Consider the following 17,500-nt stretch of genomic DNA (forward strand, 5'->3'; position numbering starts at 1 on the left):
CTTCCTCTCTCCTCTCTTTCTCCCACTCTGAGTCTGGTTCTGAGGGTTCTTCCTGTTAAAAGATGTTCTCCCACTCTGAGTCTGGTTCTGAGGGTTCTTCCTGTTAAAAGATGTTCTCCCACTCTGAGTCTGGTTCTGAGGGTTCTTCCTGTTAAAAGATGTTCTCCCACTCTGAGTCTGGTTCTGAGGGTTAGGGCTCTATGTGGAAAGAGCCTTCACATGACTCTGTTGGGATTTGGAGCTTTATAAATAAAGATTACCCCCCCCCCCCCCCCCCTGTGACCCCAGTGTGACCCCTGTGACCCCAGTGTGACCCCAGTGTGACCTCTGACCTGGTGCTGCCCTCTCAGACAGAGACTCTTCTTCTGTGGTGGACGGGGGCGGGGCTTGCGACGGGGGTGGAGCTTCTTCTTTCGGGACGTCTGGAGTGACCTCTGACCTGTCCGTCGCCGTGGTAACCATGAGTTCCTTAGAGACGGTCTCTGTGGGGAAGGGCGGGGGGGGCTCGGTGGTCAGGGGCGAGCCGGACTCCGCCATGATCAGCTGATCAGCCGATCGACGATTCAGGAAGAGAAAAACTTTATTTACACGAACAGGTGTAAAAATAAAACCAAACAGGAAGTGGCGCCCTTCATCAAACGCGGCTGCTCGTCAGGACGTTAGAGGAACATGACCCCCCCGCCCGCCTGCTGAAGGGCCACAAAACAAACACACCTGTCTACCTGCCGGACAACAGGAAGCCCAGCCTCACCTCTCCCGTCATCACTTCAAAATAAAATACAGAAACACTTAAAAACTCCTCCTCAGCTGACAGGAAGTGTTCGACTCGGCTCTGGGCTGTGATTGGTTGGCAGTCAGACCTGAGAACACACAGAGAGGTTTCCTGATCAATAATCAATAATCAGATTTAATCCTATAAACGGTTCTAATTTATTTATTTACCCTCCAAACTCTGCAGTCATGGTTTCACCTGACTTTAAAACACAATGGAAAGCTCTGGTCTCATTATACATATATATATATATATATATATATATACACATACAGTATATATATATATATATATATATATAAAGTATATATATATTTATATTTATATCTTCTAAAAATGAAAGCAGAGATGATCAGTTGAGATGATCAGCTGAAACATTCCTCAGACCAGCAGGAAGCTTTAATACTTTCACTGCAGCTCTGAGTTTATTTAAACTGTAAACAAACTAAATGTCACTGTGATGTTAGTTTAACAGGAGCAGGGTGTGTGTGTGTGTGTGTGTGTGTGTGTGTGTGTGTGTGTGGTAAACACACTGAGGACACACAAACAAGGGCTCAACATCCCATAATGCTCCTCAGCCTGAAACAAACACAATGAGTCACTGTGACTGAGAGAAGAACTCTGATACTGTACTGCAGTACTAGTACCTCTAATAGTACTACAGTGTAGTACAAGTACCTCTAATAGTACTACAGTGTAGTATAAGTACCTCTAATAGTACTACAGTGTAGTACAAGTACCTCTAATAGTACTACAGTGTAGTATAAGTACCTCTAACAGTACTACAGTGTAGTACAAGTACCTCTAATAGTACTAGTGTAGTATAAGTACCTCTAATAGTACTACAGTGTAGTACAAGTACCTCTAATAGTACTACAGTGTAGTATAAGTACCTCTAATAGTACTACAGTGTAGTACAAGTACCTCTAATAGTACTACAGTGTAGTATAAGTACCTCTAACAGTACTACAGTGTAGTACAAGTACCTCTAATAGTACTAGTGTAGTATAAGTACCTCTAATAGTACTACCATGTCGTATAAGTACCTCTAACAGTACTACAGTGTAGTATAAGTACCTCTAATAGTACTACAGTGTAGTAAAAGTACTTCTAATGGTACTACAGTGTAGTATAAGTACCTCTAATAGTACTACCATGTCGTATAAGTACCTCTAACAGTACTACAGTATAGTAGAAGTACCTCTAACAGTACTACAGTGTAGTATAAGTACCTCTAATAGTACTACAGTGTAGTAAAAGTACTTCTAACAGTACTACAGTGTAGTATAAGTACCTCTAATATGGAGCTGCCGTTAGCTCTGCTAGCTAACTGAGCTAACCCTTCCACACTCAGCGGGGCACAGCGGGGTTTCTAGCCGGGCTAACAGCGCTGATCTCCGGCTTCTCATCACAAACAGTCGGTAATCTGAGCGGCTGCTTACCGGCACCGGCTCCGGTAGAGATCAGCTGGGTCTGAGGCTCGCGGACATGCTAGCTGTTTACATCAGGCGCGCGCAGGCCCCGCCCCCCACATGCATCACCAGGCTGACGTCACGTCCGGGCAGCTTTAACCGTCAGTGCTAGCCGTTAGCCTGCTAGTTGCTAACTGTGACGGTTTGTTTTTAATAATAAAACATTAATAATATAAGAAACAGTCCGAGTGTGTTAACTGTGATTAAAACACATTAAATACAAACAGATACCAGAGTCAAACACAGCTGACACGTCATCACATTTACTGGGTTAAATATAAATATAACTTTATTATAAAGCAGTTAAAACAGACAGGCTCGTTTACTTCACGTTACCGTCTCACGTTAACGGTTAACGGTTAACGGTCAGTCAGTTTAACCGTCTCATACTGAACGAGCTCAACGTTAAAGCAGATCAGCTGATTAATAGTTTTAAAGAGTCAGTGAGACTTTTACCTTTCCTCTGTGTACCTGCGGCTCCGCCCGGTGCGCTGGGTTTCACTCACAGCGCGGCTCAGGCGGGCGGTGCAGTCACACTGCGCGGCTCAGGCGGGCGGTGCAGTCACACAGCGCGGCTCAGGCGGGCGGTGCAGTCAGCACAGCGCGGCTCAGGCGGGCGGTGCAGTCACACAGCGTCCATATGAAACTCTGCTTTCAGGCTCATTTAAGTTATTACAGTAAATATAACTTCCTGCTGTGAGGACGCTGCTTGGGAGCTTGGGATGCAGTCTGCGGTAAGACCCGCTCACCCGGGACACGCGGTGCGTTAAAACCCCGCACCGTGTTTTCTACAGGCAGCAGCAGTACTTTACTGTAGTACAGTTAGAGGTACTAGTACTTTACTGTAGTACAGTTAGAGGTACTAGTACTTTACTGTAGTACTGTTAGAGGTACTAGTACTTTACTGGAGTACAATTAGTAGTACTAATACTTTACTGTAGTACAGTTAGAGGTACTAGTACTTTACTGTAGTACTAGTACTTTACTGCAGTACAATTAGTAGTACTTGTACTTTACTGTAGTACTGTTAGAGGTACTAGTACTTTACTGTAGTACAGTTTGAGGTACTAGTACTTTACTGTAGTACTGTTAGAGGTACTAGTACTTTACTGTAGTACAGTTTGAGGTACTAGTACTTTAATATTATTTTAAAATACAACACATAGTTAAAGATGAAACCAGATGTTTGAGTTTTTGAATAATGTGAATTTATTTCTTCTTCTGTGGTTTTTATTTTAAAGCTTCCTGCAGAGCGAGCAGCTGCACTCTGCCCCCTGCCGGTTCCTCCCGGTTCCTCCCGGTTCCTCCCGGTTCCTCTCGGTTCTCTGTCTGCAGTAAAGTGTACCATGTGCTCGGTGCAGCTGCTGCGGGTGTCGGTACATGAGCGGATCATTGCTGCTGCTGAAGACTTTCTGCTGCAGGTGGAAAAAGGAGAAGAACCGTCAGAAATCCCGCTGAGAGCGCTGCTCACCGAGCGGCTAACGGCGGCTGCGGAGGAGATCGTCGGTCTGTTGGAGGAAACCGTGGCGGAGTACGAAGACAGAGTGGAGAGATCAGAGCGGGAGATCTGCCGCCAGAGGAGGCTGCTCGATGCTGTGCTGAAGCCCGAAGTCAAGCTGCTCAGAGCCGGTCAGTCCCGACACACCGGACCGGAAGCAGACATCACACATGCTCACGTTACACAACAATCAGTCATCTGTTTCTACTTGTGTTCAGTAACATGGAAACATCTTTATTTTAATATCTAACTACTAGCAGGCAGGAACCACAACTCTCATCAGCATCACAACGCAAAGCCTGATGGGAGATGTAGTTTATTACTTTATCTGTTAATGAAGGTTTTTATGTTTCATCCTGAAACATTAATAAACAGATTTAAGACATTATTTAAATATTTGCTATGTTGGTTGGTATTTATTTATTTATTTATTGTGTTGTGATGTTTGAGTTTTTATATTTTTAATAAAATAAAGAAAACTGGACCTGCAGGCTCAGAGTGAGTGTGACATCACGAGGCCTCGTCATGTGATTTCTGGTGAGATGAGGCGTTCAGGCTCCTCAGTTAAAATGCATTCTGACATGTTTCTGTTTTTTTTTTTCTGTCAGAGGTGATGACCCGTTACCCAGAATCCTCGGGGAGCGTGGCCTCTGAGCAGCCGTCCTGTGAGCTGAGGGAGGACGTGAAGGTGGAGGAGGAGGAGGAGGAGGAGGAGGAGGAGCAGGGTGGTGATGAAGAGTCCCAGCATGAGCCTCACTTCAGTCCCAGTCAGGAGGACGAGGCGGACAGCACAGCGCCGAGCGGCGAGCTGAGAGCGGCGAGCGTCAGAGTGAAGAAGGTGTTTGAGTGTGAGGTTTGTTTGAAAAGCTTCGACCGGCCGTGTCGGCTGCAGATCCACCAGAGGAATCACACCGGGGAGAAACCCTTCGGCTGCCCCGACTGCCACAAACGCTTCAAGAGTAAGTCTCTGCTGTCGGCTCACCGGCGGACGCACGGCGGCGAGCGGCGCTTCTGCTGCCACGAGTGCGGGAAGTGTTTCCTGCAGCGTCAGACGCTGGTGGAGCACATGAGGACACACAGCGGCGAGCGGCCCTTTAACTGTCAGCTCTGCAGCCTGAGCTTCTTCGCCAAGAGCCACCTGAAGCGCCACCTGCTGACGCACAGCGGCGAGCGGCAGCACCAGTGCGTGGAGTGCGGGAAGTGTTACCGCAGGAAGGAATACCTGAGCAGCCACATGAGGGCGCACAGCGGGGAGCGGCCCTTCAGCTGCAGGGAATGCGGCCGCAGCTACAAGGAGCGCGGCCGGCTGCGGCTGCACCTGCGCACGCACAGCGGGGACAGTAAACGCTACACGTGCACGCTCTGCGGGCTCAGCGTGGTGTCGGCCAATCACCTGCAGCGACACATGCAGACGCACAGCGGCGAGCAGCCGCACCGATGCCCCGACTGCGGGAAACGCTTCGCACGCAAAGACAAGCTGAAGGAACACATGAGAGTTCACACGGGAGAGAAACCGTACCAGTGCTCCACCTGTCAGCTCAGCTTCAGGTGGAGGGCGGCGCTCAACGCTCACAGCCACGCCCACTCCCAGCAGGAAGCCCTCTGATTGGACCAGACGCTCCCACTGGACTCTGAATCTGATCAGTTTAAATTATTGATCTGAAAAAACATTAAAGAAAATGAATCAGCAGATAATTGATTAATGGGGCGGCTGTGGATCAGGAGGTAGAGCGGTCGTCCTCCAATTGGAAGATTGGGGGTTTGATTCCCGGCTCCTCCAGTCCACATGTCGATGTGTCCTCGGGCAAGACACTTAACCCCAAACTGCTCCCGTTGCTATGCCAACGGTGTATGAATGTGAATGAATGGTTAGATTCCTCCTGATGAGCAGGTTGGCTCCCTGCGTGGTAGCTCCTGCCATCAGTGTATGAATGTGTGTGAAAGGGTGAATGATGACTTGTGATGTAAAGAGCTTTGAGTGGTTGCACAGACTAGAAAGGTGCTATATGAGTACAGAACATTTACCATTCATGGATTCAATCATTGGTCACATGACAGGAAACTGCGGACCAAACACGTCACCTGACTCTGAACATTTCATCATCATTTAAACATCTGCAGATGAATTTTCAGGTTATTGATTCATTGATTATTGGCTCCAGCTGTGAGACAGGAAGCTGTTTGTTGGATCAAACTGTTTAATAATAAACTTCATTAAATTGTGTTTGTATTAAATATTGAATCATTTCCTGCCGTGTCCCAGACGCCAGACGTCAGGGTTAGAGCTGATTCATGAGGAGACACTTTAAAGACTGAACGTTTGTTTTACTGTGAAATGTCCTGAGAAGTTCACTCTTTCAAAATAAAACTCCTCTATGATCTGAATCAGGATTTATTTGGTTTATTTCTGATCAGTGTGAAGAGTTAAGAGCTGATTTATAACTCATTATAATACAACAGATGTTTATTAATATGGACACGAAATGACATTTAATAAAACACAGCTGTAATAATATGAAATAATATATTAATTAACCCCTAACATGTACTTTTATCATTATAGTGAGTTATAAATATGTATGTAATGTTTATATTATTGATTATTAATGATAAATGTGTGAGCAGATATATTGGATTAGATAGTATTCGTCACTTTTAGCTGTTAATAACCTGGTTTTATTTTCTCTACTGTTTGCTATGGGGTTTTTTTCCTAGGATGGCGAAGTGATGACCCCCTCTGCTCTGCCTCTGATTGGGTGACACTCATTTTCTTACCCTAACTCTAACCGATCACACTCCTCATGCATAGCCCCACCTCCAAATCCGAGTCCTTGGTCCTCAGCCGGAAAAGGGTGGAGTGCACTCTTCGGGTCGGGGATGAGATCCGGCCCCAAGTGGAGGAGTTCAAGTACCTCGGGGTCTTGTTCACAGTGAGGGAAGGATGGAGCGTGAGATCAACAGGCGGATCGGTGCGACGTCTGCAGTAATGCGGACTCTGCACAGATCCGTCGTGGTGAAGAGAGAGCTGAGCCGAAAGGTTCCTACCCTCACCTCTGGTCATGAGCTTTGGGTTCCTACCCTCACCTCTGGTCATGAGCTTTGGGTTCCTACCCTCACCTCTGGTCATGAGCTTTGGGTTCCTACCCTCACCTCTGGTCATGAGCTTTGGGTTCCTACCCTCACCTCTGGTCATGAGCTTTGGGTTCCTACCCTCACCTCTGGTCATGAGCTTTGGGTCGTGACCCAAAGAACAAGATGGCGGGTACAAGCGGCTGAAATGAGCTTCCTCCGTAGGCTGGCTGGGCTCTCCCTTAGAGATAGGGTGAGAAGCTCAGTTATCCGGGAGGAGCTCGGAGTAGACCCGCTGCTCCTCCGCGTTGAGAGGAGCCAGATGAGGAGGCTCGGGCATCTAGTCAGGATGCCTCCCGGACGCCTCCCTGGTGAGGTGTTCAGGGCCCGTCCCACCGGTAGGAGACCCAGGACACGCTGGAGAGACTATGTCTCTCGGCTGGCCTGGGAACGCCTCGGGATCCCCCGGGAAGAGCTGGAGGAAGTGGCTGGGGAGAGGGAAGTCTGGGCTTCCTGCTTAGGCTGCTGCCCCCCCGACCCGACCAGGATAAGAGGAAGAGGACGGTACGGTAACTCCTCATGCATAATTCCAACCAACATACCAGCCAATCAGAAACAGAGAAGGGCAGCTCATGACTTCACCATCCTAGGAAAGAAGAAGCTGGTGAGTCAGAGGATCAGGGTCTAATAAAGATCCTTCCTCACAGGGTTCAGCAGTGGATCCTGGTGTCCTAGCCTGGAGTCCTTTCTCTCAACCACAACCACTGGCTCCACATCTCAGCGGCCCTTTAGACCAGGGGGGTCAAACATGCGGCCCGTGGGCCAGAACCGCCCCCCGAGGGATCCAATCCGGCCCACTTTCCTTCCTGTCTGTTTTCCTTCCTTCCTCCCTTCCTTCCTTCCTTCCATCTGTCCTTCCTCACTTTCTTTCTTTTTTCCTCCTTTGTTCCTTCCATCTTTCCTTCCTGCCTTCCTTCCACCTGTCATGTGGGAATGTTGGGTCTCTTTAAATGAAACCTGAAGAGTTCGGTTTAGACCTGCTCTATGTGGAAAGAGCCTTGAGATAACTTTGTTGTGATTTGGAGCTTTATAAATAAAGATTGATTGATGACAGGAGCTTCCACACAGAGCACCAACCTGCTCATCAAACTAACCATTCACACACTGTTGGTGCAGCAACGGGAGCAGTTTGGCGTTAAGTGTCTTGCCCAAAGACACATGGACATGTGGAGGAGCCGGGAATCAAACCACCAATCTCTCAATTGGTGGACGACCGCTCTACGTCCTGACCCACAGCCACCTTCAAGCAGTGCTGGAAGACGTTGCAGCACCTTGTTGTGCCGCCAGGTGTAACAGAGTGAGGCTGGTCTTGCAGGATGTGTTTTAGGGTTGCTGGAGTCGGACAGAGGGAGCATCTTCACCGGACCACCGGACCACCGGACCACCGGACCACTGGCTGAGGTTTTTGGGAGATGTACGTAGCCTTGATGGTGAAGCTTGCTCTGTCTGTCTCCTTTTCCCACGGCTCTGTGCAGGAGATCCTCCACGGCTGCTTCCTGCTGCCTCCGTACCTCCTGAACCACAAGCCTGCGTCTCTGGGGCAGAGTGGCCTTGTTCCAGGCTGGCGTTCTGACCTCCAGACCAGGACCATTCCTCTCAGCCCACGATGTCCCTGCTTGCCTGCTCTGCTCTGGCTTCGGCTACCAATGGATCACTGGAAACCATTAGCACCATCTTACCTTGGCACACAATGGGTAGCTCTAGGACTCCTTTGCCATATATCTCTACACTGCTGAGGCCTCTGGGAAGACCAAGCCACTTCCTAACATATGAGCTGACCAGCCAGTCCAGTTCTTCCACCTTTGTGATTGGATCTTCATGAAGGGTCAGTGGCCACATGAGACATGGAAGGAGCTCCAGCTGCCTACATCCTTCCTGAGCTGATCTACTTCTCTGCATCTTTGAGGGAGGCGTTGTACCACCGACCGAGGCTGGAGCTGCCTTCTCTTAACGATCGGCTTCATCTCCATCTGAGCTCCATGAAGCTCCATGAAGCTCCATGAAGCTCCATAAAGCTCCATGAAGCTCCATGAAGCTCCATGAAGCTCCATAAAGCTCCATGAAGCTCCATGAAGCTCCATAAAGCTCCATGAAGCTCCATAAAGCTCCATGAAGCTCCATGAAGCTCCATGAAGCTCCATGAAGCTCCATGAAGCTCTCAGCAGCTGAACAGGAAATGGACCCATTCACACACATTCATACACTGATGGGTGCCAACCTCATCAGGAGGAAGCTAACCATTCATTCTCATTCATACACCGTTGGCATAGCAACGGGAGCAGTTTGGGGTTAAGTGTCTTGCCCAAGGACACATCGACATGTGGACTGGAGGAGCAGGGAATCAAACCCCCAAACTTCCAATTGGAGGACGACCGCTCTACCTCCTGAGCCACAGCCGCCCAGTACAGGCTCCATGTGGCTCCCTCAGACCAGACTGGACACGCTGTCCTCCAACCACCCGACCAGGACCAGGACCAGGACCAGGACCTGGACCTGGACCAGGCTGTCCTCCAACCACCCGACCAGGACCAGGACCAGGACCTGGACCTGGACCAGGCTGTCCTCCAACCACTCGACCAGGACCAGGCTGTCCTCCAACCACCCAGGGGCCCTAAGCATCACCTCCATGGCTACTGTTAGCAAGCATAGCTGCACATCCTGGAAGTAGGTCTGGAGGATCAGGACCAGACTGAGGATCAGGACCAGACTGAGGACCAGGACCAGACTGAGGATCAGGACCAGGCTGAGGATCAGGACCAGACTGAGGTCAGACTGGATTTGGGACTCAGCTTGTTTCATCATGTAAAGCCGTTGGAGACGAAACCTGTTGAGTCAGAATCAAACAAACACACAAACACACCCAGGACTCATCCTCCATATTGACTTGTGCAACACAGTGTGTGTGTGTGTGTGTGTGTGTGTGTGTGTGTGTCTGTGTGTGTGTCTGTGTGTGTGTGTGTGTGTGTGTCTGTGTGTGTGTGTGTGTGTCTGTGTGTGTGTGTGTGTGTGTGTGTGTGTATGTGCACTCTGCAGGTATGGGCATGCATGCTACAGTTTCCACCCCTGTACCTCTGCTTGTACAGTCATGGTTGTCACGGTAACAGGGCCGGGCACACACACACACACACACACACACACACACACACACACACACACACACACACACACACACACACACACAGGTGGAGTGTCAGAGTCCGCTCATAAACCCATAAAAAACGCTGCTGTGCTGTGATGATGTCATCAGGTGAATCTCCAGGTGTGACGCTGCTCTGTGATCGCTGATCCTGTGATCCCGGCTGTCTGTCTTCACCTGGCTGTCTCTACCTGGCTGTCCTCAGGTCTGTCTCTACCTGGCTGTCTCTACCTGGCTGTCTCTACCTGGCTGTCTTCACCTGGCTGTCTCTACCTGGCTGTCTCACCTGGCTGTCTCTACCTGGCTGTCTCTACCTTTCTGTCTCTACCTGGCTGTCTCTACCTGGCTGTCTCACCTGGCTGTCTCTACCTGCCTGTCTCTACCTGGCTGTCTCACCTGTCCGTCTCACCTGGCTGCTGTTTCCTGTCAGCGTTCAGAGAGCGTGGAGCTGCTGTGAGTCCTGTTTTTATTCTGAAGCTTATTTCTGTGTTTCAGTTTGTTCACTTCAACCTTTCTGTCCTCTCTCTCTCTGTCCTCTCTCTCCTTTCAGTCTCTCTGTCCTCTCTGTCCTCTCTCCTTTCTGTCTCTGTCCTTTCTGTCCTTTCTGTCTCTGTCCTCTCTGTCCTTTCTGTCTCTGTCCTCTCTGTCCTCTCTGTCCTCTCTGTCCTCTCTGTCCTTTCTGTCTCTGTCCTCTCTGTCCTCTCTGTCCTCTCTGTCTCTGTCCTCTCTGTCTCTGTCCTCTCTGTCCTCTCTCTCTCTGTCCTTTCTGTCTTTCTGTCCTCTCTGTTCTCTTGTCCTCTCTGTCCTCTCTGTCCTTTCAGTCTTTCTGTTCTTTCAGTCTTTCTGTCCTCTCTCTCTCTGTCTCTGTCCTTTCTGTCCTCTCTGTCCTTTCAGTCTCTGTCCTCTCTGTCTCTGTCCTCTCTGTCTTTCTGTCCTTTCAGTCTTTCTGTTCTTTCAGTCTTTCTGTCCTTTCTGTCCTCTCTGTCCTCTCAGTCTCTCTGTCCTCTGTGTCCTCTCTGTCCTCTGTGTCTTTGTGATAAGAGCTGTTTAAATAAAGGTTAGTTTGATACGAAGCACAGGCAGGAGTCTCTCCTGTGTTTGTTTTTCCTGCTTCGCTCCGTGTGTCAGACTCTCAGGTGAGTTTCTGAGGATCAGCTGTTACCTGTCTGTCCTGTCTGTCCTCAGCTGTTACCTGTCTGTCCTGTCTGTCCTCAGCTGTTACCTGTCTGTCCTCGGCCGTGAGACTCTCAGGTGAGTGTCTGAGGATCAGCTGTTACCTGTCTGTCCTCAGCTGTTACCTGTCTGTCCTGTCTGTCCTGTCTGTCCTCGGCCGTGAGACTCTCAGGTGAGTGTCTGAGGATCAGCTGTTACCTGTCTGTCCTCGGCCGTGAGACTGATCTGTGCTTCCTCTAAAGAGTTGTGATTATAGAGACAAGTTCAACTAAACTTTATTTATACATGGTGTAGAGACGAGCAACAGCAACTGTTTATATTAGAGTTAAAATCACTTCACATGTAGACGACTGTAAAGGTTTATAATATTTAATTTAATATTTTCACTGTTAACATGTTTAATATTTCATTTATAGACTTCCTGTTTCCTGTTTCCTGTTTCAGGTTTAAATGCAGTATTTTAAAATGTGATGTTTTTCTCTTCAGGAACAACATGGAGTCCAAACAGGAAGAACAGGAAGACGCTCTCAGGTCAGAGTTCATCTACTTCCTGTTTGTTTGTCTCAGTCTAACGTCTCAGTCTAACGTCTCAGTCTAACGTCTCAGTTTAACGTCTCAGTCTAACGTCTCAGTTTAACGTCTCAGTCTAACGTCTCAGTCTAACGTCTCAGTCTAACGTCTCAGTCTAACGTCTCAGTCTAACGTCTAACGTCTCAGTTTAACGTCTCAGTCTAACGTCTAACGTCTCAGTTTAACGTCTAACGTCTCAGTTTAACGTCTCAGTCTAACGTCTAATGTCTCAGTTTAACGTCTCAGTTTAATGTCTAACGTCTCAGTTTAACGTCTCAGTTTAACGTCTCAGTCTAACGTCTAACGTCTCAGTTTAACGTCTCAGTCTAACGTCTAACGTCTCAGTTTAACGTCTCAGTCTAACGTCTAACGTCTCAGTTTAACGTCTCAGTCTAACGTCTCAGTCTAACGCCTCAGTCTAACGCCTCAGTCTAACGTCTCAGTCTAACGTCTCAGTCTAACGTCTCAGTTTAACGTCTCAGTCTAACGTCTAACGTCTCAGTTTAACGTCTCAGTCTAACGTCTAATGTCTCAGTTTAACGTCTCAGTTTAATGTCTAACGTCTCAGTTTAACGTCTCAGTTTAACGTCTCAGTCTAACGTCTAACGTCTCAGTTTAACGTCTCAGTCTAACGTCTAACGTCTCAGTTTAACGTCTCAGTCTAACGTCTCAGTCTAACGCCTCAGTCTAACGCCTCAGTCTAACGTCTCAGTCTAACGTCTCAGTCTAACGTTTAACGTCTCAGTCTAACGTCTCAGTCTAACGTCTAACGTCTCAGTTTAACGTCTCAGTTTAACGTCTCAGTTTAACGTCTCAGTTTAACGTCTCAGTCTAACGTCTCAGTCTAACGTCTCAGTTTAACGTCTAACGTCTCAGTTTAACGTCTCAGTCTAACGTCTCAGTCTAACGTCTCAGTTTAACGTCTCAGTCTAACGTCTAACGTCTCAGTCTAACGTCTCAGTCTAACGTCTCAGTCTAACGTCTCAGTCTAACGTCTCAGTTTAACGTCTCAGTCTAACGTCTCAGTCTAACGTCTCAGTCTAACGTCTCAGTTTAACGTCTCAGTCTAACGTCTAACGTCTCAGTCTAACGTCTCAGTCTAACGTCTCAGTCTAACGTCTCAGTTTAACGTCTCAGTCTAACGTCTCAGTTTAACGTCTCAGTTTAACGTCTCAGTCTAACGTCTCAGTCTAACGTCTCAGTTTAACGTCTCAGTCTAACGTCTAACGTCTCAGTCTAACGTCTAACGTCTCAGTCTAACGTCTCAGTTTAACGTCTCAGTCTAACGTCTAACGTCTCAGTCTAACGTCTAACGTCTCAGTCTAACGTCTCAGTTTAACGTCTCAGTCTAACGTCTCAGTCTAACGTCTCAGTTTAACGTCTCAGTCTAACGTCTCAGTCTAACGTCTCAGTCTAACGTCTCAGTCTAACGTCTAACGTCTCAGTTTAACGTCTCAGTCTAACGTCTCAGTCTAACGTCTCAGTTTAACGTCTCAGTCTAACGTCTAACGTCTCAGTCTAACGTCTAACGTCTCAGTCTAACGTCTAACGTCTCAGTCTAACGTCTCAGTTTAACGTCTCAGTCTAACGTCTCAGTCTAACGTCTCAGTTTAACGTCTCAGTTTAACGTCTCAGTCTAACGTCTAACGTCTCGGTCTAACGTCTCAGTTTAACGTCTCAGTCTAACGTCTAACGTCTCAGTCTAACGTCTAACGTCTCAGTCTAACGTCTCAGTCTAACGTCTCAGTCTAACGTCTCAGTTTAACGTCTCAGTCTAACGTCTCAGTCTAACGTCTCAGTTTAACGTCTCAGTCTAACGTCTAACGTCTCAGTCTAACGTCTAACGTCTCAGTCTAACGTCTAACGTCTCAGTCTAACGTCTAACGTCTCAGTCTAACGTCTAACGTCTCAGTCTAACGTCTCAGTTTAACGTCTCAGTCTAACGTCTAACGTCTCGGTCTAACGTCTCAGTTTAACGTCTCAGTCTAACGTCTAACGTCTCAGTCTAACGTCTAACGTCTCAGTCTAACGTCTCAGTCTAACGTCTCAGTCTAACGTCTCAGTTTAACGTCTCAGTCTAACGTCTCAGTCTAACGTCTCAGTTTAACGTCTCAGTCTAACGTCTAACGTCTCAGTCTAACGTCTAACGTCTCAGTCTAACGTCTCAGTCTAACGTCTCAGTCTAACGTCTAACGTCTCAGTCTAACGTCTAACGTCTCAGTTTAACGTCTCAGTCTAACGTCTCAGTTTAACGTCTCAGTCTAACGTCTAACGTCTCAGTCTAACGTCTCAGTCTAACGTCTCAGTTTAACGTCTCAGTCTAACGTCTCAGTCTAACGTCTCAGTTTAACGTCTCAGTCTAACGTCTCAGTCTAACGTCTCAGTCTAACGTCTCAGTCTAACGTCATGTAGGTCTCCTCTGGAGGACGAGGACACTGAGGACACTGAGGACATCACCAGTTCTACATCAAATACTACTAATACTACTCCAGCTGCCATCATGACTCCTTCTACACCATCTGACCATCAGACAGGTACCAAACTGTCTCCTAAAGACACAGAGATGAGATCATTCACATTATATTCTATATTTTGCATCGTGTGTTGTTAAAGATTTAAGTCCTCAGTAGGAACCAGCCGACTCGTATAAAACACCAGAGTGATCCTTTAAAAGTCATCTCTGAATTATTCCACAGAGGAAGAGGAGGAAGAGGAAGAGGAGGAAATAGATGAACTAATAAAAGGAAGCTGCGTTGCCACGGCAGCAGCAGCAGCAGATTTAGCAGGTATGAAGAACAGAAACGTGTCTCAGGTGATCAGGTGAGCGTCTGTCGTCTCATGTTTGTCTCTTTGTGTCCTGAAGACGAACACGAGACAGAAGAAGACAACGAGAAGGAAACGTCCACAGGAGACGAGTTGGGTGAGGAAGACTTGTTCATCTTCATCTTTTCTTCTTCTAAACTCTGTCTGTCCTCATCATGTCCTCATCATGTCGTCATCATGTCCTCATCATGTCCTCATAATGTCCTCATCATGTCTTCATCATGTCCTCATCATGTCCTCATCATGTCCTCATCATGTCCATCATGTCTTCATCATGTCGTCATCATGTCGTCATCATGTCGTCATCATGTCCTCATCATGTCTTCATCATGTCTTCATCATGTCTTCATCATGTCCTCATCATGTCCATCATGTCGTCATCATGTCCTCATCAGGTCTTCATCATGTCTTCATCATGTCCTCATCATGTCCATCATGTCTTCATAATGTCCTCATCATGTCCATCATGTCCATCATGTCCATCATGTCCATCATGTCTTCATCATGTCGTCATCATGTCCTCATCATGTCGTCATCATGTCCTCATCATGTCTTCATCATGTCCTCATCATGTCCTCATCATGTCCATCATGTCTTCATCATGTCCTCATCATGTCTTCATCATGTCCTCTCTGTGTCTCCCAGCAGGAGACGGTCAGCAGGTGTTTGATCCACAGCCAGGTAACTCTTCTTCTTCTTCGTCTTCTTCTTCTTCTTCGTCTTCTTCTTCTTCGTCTTCTTCGTCTTCTTCTTCTTCTTCTTCTCTACCACCTGAGCGGCTGTGGATCAGGAGGTAGAGCGTCGTCCTCCAATTGGAAGATTGGTGGTTCGATTCCCGGCTCCTCCAGTCCACATGTCGATGTGTCCTCGGGCAAGACACTTAACCCCAAACTGCTCCCGTTGCTATGCCAACGGTGTATGAATGTGAGTGAATGGTTAGATTCCTCTGATGAGCAGGTTGGCCCCCTGTGTGGTAGCTCCTGCCATCAGTGTATGAATGTGTGTGAAAGGGTGAATGTCATGTGATGTAAAGAGCTTTGAGTGGTTGCACAGACTAGAAAGGTGCTATATAAGTACAGAACATTTACCATTCTTCTTCTTGTCTCTGAGTTTTGTCTCTGACTTCCTGTCTTCAGGAGCCGTTGAGGACGAGCAGAAATCCTCGACCCCGCCCAGAGAGAGACCAGGTGCGTCCATGAAGTTTGATAAACAACAACATGAAATGAAATAGTAGCAGCCTCCTCTGTGATTAACGCTCTGTGACATCACTTCCTGTCTGCAGCTCCTCCCGGCAGCCTGGCGCTGTCCGGGTCACGGCCGATCAAGAAGAAGAGAGTCCTGGTGGCGCCGGCGCTCAGTCTGTCTCTGGGTAACACACACACGAACCAATCCCTGCCCTGCATGCACATGGCCACGCCCCCTCGTTACGGTTCAGCAGCCTCACCTGATTGGTCACAGAGGTGTGATGTCATTTCTCAGGTCGCAGTGAGTCGGCGGTCTCAGACGACTTCCCCTCAGCCTTCCTCTCCCCCTCAGTCGAAGACGAGGATGACACGGGTCTGGACTTCGACCTGGACGACATAGAAACGCCGTCTGACAGCGAGTCTCTGCCGTTCCCCATGTACGACCTGGACCTGGAGGGTGAGAGGTCAAAGGTCAAGTAGATGACGTAATCTATCCACCTAAAGCCTCCGATGACATCACAGTTTTGTGTTTGTAGACGACCTACGGCGCCTCGGCGTCGCGTCCAGCAGCCGCAGAGGTCCCGGCTCCAGACCCAGATCCTGGTCCAACCGCGCCGGTTCTGCAGCGTCGGCGGAGCAGAGCGGACTGGGAGCTCTGGAGCGGGAGGACCAGGTGGACGGCGAAGGCACCAGGTGGCGCTGTTTCTCCACAGGTGACCCGCCGCAGGAGAGCCGCGTCAACATGAGCGTGCTGGAGCCGTTCCTGCGGGTGCTGTCACACGGAGGTAAGACCTGCAGGACCAGGACTCACCGGCCTCACCTGCTGGAGTCCTGATCTCTAACACCTCTCTGTCGTCCCTCAGGTTACTATGGAGACGGTATGAATGACATCATCGTGTTTTCTTCCTGTTACCTGCCAGAGAACAGTCTGGAGAATTACCAGTGTGTGATGGACAACCTGTTCAGGTAACAGTGTGTGTGTGTGTGTGTGTGTGTGTGTGTGTGTGTGTGTGTGTGTGTGTGTTTCTGTGTAATGATTCCTCCTGTTCATACCACAGACTGTATAACAGAAGAAAGTTTGTGGACTGCTGCTCGGAAGCCAATAGTTTCTAATCTAGGCAGCGCCATCTTGAAAATTTGAGGTGCATGCTGGGAAAAATAAAAACACGGATTCTACTTATATGGGCATGAGGCGGAGCCATGGGCGGAGCGGGGAGGTTGCTATGGTTATGAGGGCTGGATCTGGAGGACATTGGTCAATCAACCTGTCAATCAGGACGTAGCCACGCCCTAATGCATACCCTGCTTTATCGTCACATATAAAATCAGGGAGGCCAAAATGTCCCAAATGAACATCATACTGCATTGAAGAAGGCTTTAAACTAGCGATTGAGACCATAAACACATTTTGAAAACGTTTACTGAGGTTAGAAATCAAGTGAGAAGTTGGTGAATTCTCCATTGACTTGTATAGAGACGGTCGCCCCCTGGTGGCCTTTTGATAGAATGCAGCTCTAAGTTACTTCCTGGTTGGCTTCTTTTCAGAGGACCAGAACTCCCCACCTGGTTCATACTGAGCATTAGATCCTTCATCATGGAAGTGATGAAGGACTAAATCCACAGTCCTCCTTCTGTGGAAACAGGAAACACTAAGAGGAGGGAGGGAAGGAAGGAAGGAAGGAAGGAAGGAAGGAAGGAAGGAAGGAAGGAAAGGAAACACTAAGAGGGAATCTGATGCTAAAC

At 48.2% G+C, this 17,500-nt stretch overlaps 2 protein-coding genes and 1 long non-coding RNA gene across 4 annotated transcripts in view; 2 read left to right on the forward strand and 1 right to left on the reverse strand.

The window, feature by feature from the left end:
- Window positions 1-2,329, reverse strand: part of mindy1 (MINDY lysine 48 deubiquitinase 1) — a 12,058-nt gene extending 9,729 nt beyond the window's left edge. Inside the window, exons 1-3 of one of the 2 annotated variants that reach the window (XM_053334733.1) lie at window positions 2,215-2,329; window positions 715-860; window positions 333-551 (exon numbers count right to left, since the gene is read on the reverse strand). In XM_053334733.1, the coding sequence (XP_053190708.1) occupies window positions 333-537 (205 nt within the window). In that variant the 5' untranslated portion in view covers window positions 538-551; window positions 715-860; window positions 2,215-2,329. Of the gene's footprint in view, window positions 1-332; window positions 861-2,214 lie in introns of both variants that reach the window. The other variant, XM_053334732.1, reaches the window with a different exon arrangement.
- Window positions 2,330-11,331: 9,002 nt separating this feature from the next.
- LOC128374480 (uncharacterized) lies at window positions 11,332-14,255 on the forward strand. Its single transcript, XR_008322998.1, has 3 exons — window positions 11,332-11,352; window positions 11,667-11,711; window positions 14,163-14,255. It is a non-coding gene; the product is annotated as an uncharacterized LOC128374480 (long non-coding RNA).
- A 333-nt stretch (window positions 14,256-14,588) lies between these two features.
- LOC128374499 (bcl-2/adenovirus E1B 19 kDa-interacting protein 2-like protein) overlaps window positions 14,589-17,500 on the forward strand; it is a 7,174-nt gene continuing 4,262 nt past the window's right edge. The window contains exons 1-7 of the mRNA XM_053334767.1: window positions 14,589-14,670; window positions 15,222-15,254; window positions 15,710-15,760; window positions 15,856-15,942; window positions 16,053-16,214; window positions 16,294-16,542; window positions 16,621-16,723. Coding sequence (XP_053190742.1) covers window positions 14,589-14,670; window positions 15,222-15,254; window positions 15,710-15,760; window positions 15,856-15,942; window positions 16,053-16,214; window positions 16,294-16,542; window positions 16,621-16,723 — 767 coding nt within the window. The remainder of the gene's footprint in view (window positions 14,671-15,221; window positions 15,255-15,709; window positions 15,761-15,855; window positions 15,943-16,052; window positions 16,215-16,293; window positions 16,543-16,620; window positions 16,724-17,500) is intronic.

This window comes from Scomber japonicus, chromosome 15 (assembly GCF_027409825.1).
Source record: "Scomber japonicus isolate fScoJap1 chromosome 15, fScoJap1.pri, whole genome shotgun sequence".
NCBI lineage: Eukaryota > Metazoa > Chordata > Actinopteri > Scombriformes > Scombridae > Scomber > Scomber japonicus.